General features: G+C 37.6%; 1 protein-coding gene across 1 annotated transcript; it reads right to left on the bottom strand.

The window, feature by feature from the left end:
* Positions 1 to 1,374: 1,374 nt before the first annotated feature.
* Positions 1,375 to 2,429, bottom strand: LOC120417760 (tRNA (guanine-N(7)-)-methyltransferase). The gene is made up of 3 exons (XM_039579920.2): positions 2,240 to 2,429; positions 2,071 to 2,181; positions 1,375 to 2,008 (listed from the first exon to the last, which is right to left on the bottom strand). The coding sequence occupies exons 2-3, from the start codon at positions 2,178 to 2,180 to the stop codon at positions 1,399 to 1,401; spliced, it is 720 nt and encodes a 239-aa protein (XP_039435854.1). The 5' UTR covers position 2,181; positions 2,240 to 2,429; the 3' UTR covers positions 1,375 to 1,398.
* Between the last annotated feature and the right edge of the window lie 3,571 nt (positions 2,430 to 6,000).

Genomic DNA, 6,000 nt, shown 5'->3' on the forward strand with positions numbered 1-6,000 from the left:
CGCCGCGGAATTTCTGGCGATTTTTTTTATTTTTCATTCGTGTAATGCAGCGGTTCTAGCAGGCCAAGGGTGCACCGGGTGGATGATACTGATGATACTCGTCGGTTGACGAGGCGAGGAACATCTCGGGGGGAAAGAGAAGTAATGTGTGGTTGTAGACGGTATTGTTTTGATTCGAGTCAGAGTTAGGGGTGACCATGTGCTGGAAAATGATACTTTTTTTAAAGAAAAATAATATTTTCCGGCTGAATAAAAAATTTGCGAGCTGATGTTAGAGAAGTGATTAAAAATCAAAATTTGAATCCATAATTTTTCTATCAATTGAAATTTTTCACACCAATTGGGAACCCACGACCGTTTCCAATGACAAAAATCCACAATATTTGAATAATTTTTCATCTGCCCTATAAACTGCCTTGGATACAATCTAAGCTTGTTTGTTACCTCTATTTATTAACTATTGTACTTTTGGTAAACTTTTATAACATGCTTAGGTAAAAAAATGTAGCAAAACATCGCGACAGAAGAAATAGCAACAGATAAACACGATCCAACACTAGGGAAGATTTCAGGAGAAAACAATACACAGTAAATAACAGTTAGAGTTTGAATTGAAACTATAAATAATAAAAAAAATGCTTAAATGAAAGTTAATAGGCACACTATCGAGAAATTAAAAGTGAGAGTGTTTGCGTGCAAAAGGAGTTAAACTTTTCGAAATGCCATGGGAACCTTTACAGCAACTGCACAGAAAGTTTAACTCCATGTTGCACACACTATCACTTTTAATTTCTCGGTAAATGGTTAGGCGCTTACACTTACACCTCAAACCTCAAACCCGGCCGAGTTAAAATGCGTGCATGCCTGGCACGAACACTCAAAGCGTGTTCTAGCGTGTTGCTCGTACTGACTCAGAGCAAGGGTGAGATGTAGGTATAAGGGCAGTGCGTGTTCGTCGGGAACCTGGTGCAAAAGATCGGTCAGAGCCCGTTCTTACACTGAAAATTACGAATTGCGAATTTACCATCAAACTATTAAAAAACGAGATTCTCGAAAAGTACTCGAAAATGGTTGTTGTCACAAGATAGTACACAACGAAAAATTTACTGAGGGTGCCGAAAATTTTAATTATGTTACTGCTGGCAAAAAACGATTACATGGGGACGGCTAAGAGGGAGACCACGAAGCTGAAGAACAACAGATCTGCCGGCAAGGATTGGATACCCGAAATTTCTCCAAATATGGAGCAGAGTAATTGGCGAGGGCGCTTCACTGTGTGATTTCCAAAATGTCGTCAGGCGACGAGAATCAGCTTTTTAGGCAAATAATTTGTCACCCTTTCAAAACATAATCATAAACGCAAAACTACAATAATCGACAAAAACCATTCGCTTTTATTCAAACCCGCCGGAAGATCGCCACAAACTTGTCGCCCTTGTTTCGGGTCACCTTCTTCCCCTCTTCGCTGCTATCGAGCAGCTTCTCGGACAAAATGTCCGCCTCCACCTCGGCCTCGCTCAGCCGCTCGAACGCCGGATGCTGCTCGATGTGCTTGCACATCCACTCGTGCAAATCCCGCACGTCCGTCACGGTGTAGATAAGTCCTCCCTTCCGCAGCACGTAGCTGTACTCGCTGAGCAGCGCCGAATTGATGATTCGCCACTTGTGCTTGGCCTTCTTGAAGTGCGGATCCGGATACAGGAAGAACATCTTCTCCAGCTGGGCCTTATGGAAGAAATTAGTCAAGTACTTCATCGCGTTGGTCCGAATGCAGGCCACGTTCCGGTACTGGCCCTCGTGCAACTTTCGCAGTGCATCAATCCGATCCATCACGTAGTCCGAAACCTTCACCCGAATCTCCATCCCAACGGCGAACTTGTCCGGATAAATTTCACCCAGCGTCACCAAAAAGCCGCCGTACCCACAGCCAATGTCCGCAAACGCCACCCGCCTATCGCCAATATCCGGATAGTGCTGACTCCATTCGTACTCATCCGGATGGGCTGGACTGCACAAGAAATCATAACATTAAAAGAAATAACACTTCTTTGAAACACGCCGGTTACTTACTACTGGAAGCTATGGTCCGCAATCGGATTGGAATGAGCACGTTGCCGGTAGAAGCGCTTCTGAGGTAGCTTCGTGACCACATCCGACGACTTCTTGCTGTCGACCTCCATCCTGCAAGCAACAATCACAACTTAGAACCCTTAAACCCAAAATTTGGTATGTGTTTTACGTTTAAACAGCAATATTAAATTTTCAACAACTTTTTTCCACCAGAACTAGTGGAACGATTAGAATTTTGACAGCTAAATGTTTATGTTTGGCAAGCACGTGTAATACACGTTGAACAAATTTTGACAACGGTCAGTAAATTTCGAACCAGGGGGCGACATCTATATCTCACTACAGGCAGCTCACCCGCAGCCAACACAAGCTGTCAACTTCGGCACCAGAACAAAAGAACAGCTGTTAGTTAGAGACCCTAAATAGGGAGACTGGTCTAAGCTTGCTAAATCGATCTGGCAACGTATGTTTTGAGCTTGGCAACACTGATAAGTTTTGCTGGGCGTAAAGGCAAATGCTCGTTTGGATACGTCAAACTCGTGCCTGTTTGGGTACGTCAAATTCACTTAGACCAGTCTCCCTAATTAGGATCTCTACTGTTAGTTACGGAACCGAAACAAAGCTACTGCGCACTGTAAAAAAAGTACAAAAACTGTAGGCATAAAATGAAAATAAAGTAATTATTGTTTTTATGTAAAATTTTACCGCAATGTACGTTTAAAAGTTAGTTTATGTTTTTGAGGTGATTTTTATCAATTCATTTAAAAAATAAACTGCTAAAGTTGGGATTATTAATCCCATCGGGCCGTTATCGGGCCGATGACCTCATTCAATGTTTTACTTTTATCACATGAAACGTTTAACTTAACTACTGTGTAATTTGACTTATACTACAGCAATTGGGTACTAAAGTCCTATGTCAATTTTTATGTACAACGGTAAAAAACACGATTAAAAACCATTTCTGATCACTTTTTTTCATTTTAATGCAAAATTTTTTTTTGACAAGACAACATTTTTTCGATGGATCAACTATGCTTCCCTTGGAACGAGCTGTCAAGTAGGAGCTTTTCTGTCAAGAAGGACCGCGAGGTTAATTTTTCAAAATTGATTTAAAAATCCATTTTAAACTCTTTGTGCTCGTACAAAGGGTCATTGTACTCATAAAAATAAGCTTTATCGCTGTAAACAATAATATCAGCAATCTAAGCTTCATTTTAGGACCCAATTGTTATAACAAAAATTGAATTATTATTCTAAATAATATTTTAGTTTTCACTGTGCACAGTTTGCGCGCGTTATACACTGAAAATATGCCACACGTTTGATTCAAGTGTCCAAACACTTGAATGATTGAATAAAGCCACATCATAGATTTAACTGGATTGTGTTTCAACATCATTCCAAACCATTATCAAATGCTAGTGCTTGGGCGATTGAATTTTTGGTATTTTTTGACATGTTATTGTCATTCGGGTGGCTCAAGCTTTTCAAGTGTTTTGCTCATGAATTTGTCCCACTACCTTTAACTATTCAAAGTGAAGAGCAAAACACTTGAAATTGATCTTAAGATCTACCCAAAATAACTTTCGCCCGATTTCCTTCGAATTTCTTTTATTTCGGACACAAATAATAACACACGTCTTTTCATGCCCAAACAAAACACACGACTGATTTATTTCTCTTTTTCTCACGCACACATTCTCAACTTCTCTCTCGGCTGACCTGCTCTCTCATTTCGCTCTCTCTTCTCTGCCACACTCATTCACTACATCCTCGTTCTCTCCTACTCTAAAAATTCAATCACAAATTCATCTACAGATTAACATCAGCTTGGTGATCCTTGGTTGTCAGGAAACTCTGCCCATCTCCGAGTTCGGCTTCGGCAAATGCTTCTCCGGTATCCATATCAGCCAAAACCCCTACGTCAACATGGTTACCTGAAATTAAAGAAATAAAAAGAAACGACAACTTCGAATGTTATCGTGAAATTAATTGATTGTAACAAGAATTCAAGAATTGTAACCTACAATCTTCCCAGAAATTTAATTTGGTGCTTAAATCCAAGAACTGTAGGTTACAAGCCTATTGTTTCTTTTATACATCACATAAAAAATCTAAAATTTAAACAATTCCTTTACCAGCTTGTTCAATCATTTATATCCATCTTTTTCTACATCTTCCCTGAATCTAATAATAAGCTCAAATTTAAGTCTTGCAGGTTGTGCGCCTATCGATCTTTTAATCATCACTTGAACAATTTTAAAAACCTGAGAACTCTTTTCCCTTCTAAAAAATTGATAAAATTGACCTTTTATCAAATCTTCCCTGAAATCTAATCATGACCTCAATTTTAAGTCGTAAAGGTTATGAGCCTGTCGATCCATAAATCATCACTTCAAATAACAGGAAAAAAAATCTTTCACAAACTTTTCCAACAATCGATAATATTTATATATATAAATATATCTTACCTGAATCGAATTAGCTCAAATTTAAGTCGTGTAGGTTACGAGCCTATCGATTCTTAAATCATTACTACGTAAAGATTGAAAATTTGAAAACTCTTCTACCAACTTGGTCAAAAATTGATAACATTTTCTTATAATGAGCTCAAATTTAATTCGTGTAGGTTATGAGCCTATCGATTCCTGAATCATCACTTGAAAGATTGAAAATCAGATAAATCTTTCGCCAACTTACACAACAATCGATAATGTCAATTTTTTAATATATATTTCCTGAAATCCAATCACGAGCTCAAATTTAAGTCATGTAGGTTATCGATTCTGTATCATTACTACAAAAAGATTGAAAATCTGAATACTCTATTACCAACTTGTTCAACAATTGATAACATTATCTTTTACTAAATCTTTCCTTAATCTAATCATGAACTCAAATTTTAGTCGTGTAGGTTATGAGCCCATCGATTCTTAAATCATTACAACAAAAAAGATTGAAAATCTAAAAACTCTTTCACCAACTTCCAACCAACTTCAACAATCGATAACATTTATCCTTTATTAAAACTTTCCCAAAATCCAATCATGAGCTCAAATTTAAGTCGTGTAGATTATGAGTCTATCGATTCTTAAATCATAACTACAAAAAGATTGAAAATTTAAAAACTCTATCACGAACTTCCACAACAATTGATAATATTTATCTTTTACAAGTTTTTCTCTGAAATCCAATCATGAGCACAAATTTAACTTGGATAGGTTATGAGCATATCATTTCTTAAACAACCAGTTCAAAAAGATTGGAATTGGGTACTAAAACCCTATGTCAATTTTTATGTACAACGGTAAAAAACACGATTAAAAACCATTTCTGATCACTTTTTTTTCATTTTAAAGCAATTTTTTTTTTGGACAAGACAACATTTTTTCGATGGATCAACTATGGTCCCCTTGGAACGAGCTGTCAAGTAGGAGCTTTTCTGTCAAGAAGGACCGCGAGGTTAATTTTTCAAAATTGATTTAAAAAATCATTTTAAACTCTTTGTGGTCGTACAAAGGGTCATTGTACTCAGAAAAATAAGCTTTATCGCTGTAAACAATAATATCAGCAATCTAAGCTTCATTTTAGGACCCAATTCTGAAATAATTTTAACCAAATTTTCCAGATTCGATAACATCTAAATTTATTAACTTCTCCTTTTTTAATCATGAGCTCGAATTCAAGTCGTGTAGGTTATGAGCCTACCGTTCCTTAAATTCTGCCTTCTGAAGGGATTCAAGCTCAAAACCTCCAAATTCATGCTCTACCCTCACAGGAAACTCGAGCTCAAAACTCCAAAAATCACGCTTAACCCTCACAGGGAACTTAAACTCAAAAACTCCAAAAATCACGCTCCACCCTATCAGTGGAATCAAGATAAATGTCCAACCATCCATGCTCTACCCTCTCAGGGGACTCAAGCTC

This window comes from Culex pipiens, chromosome 1, assembly GCF_016801865.2.
Source record: "Culex pipiens pallens isolate TS chromosome 1, TS_CPP_V2, whole genome shotgun sequence".
Taxonomy (NCBI): domain Eukaryota; kingdom Metazoa; phylum Arthropoda; class Insecta; order Diptera; family Culicidae; genus Culex; species Culex pipiens.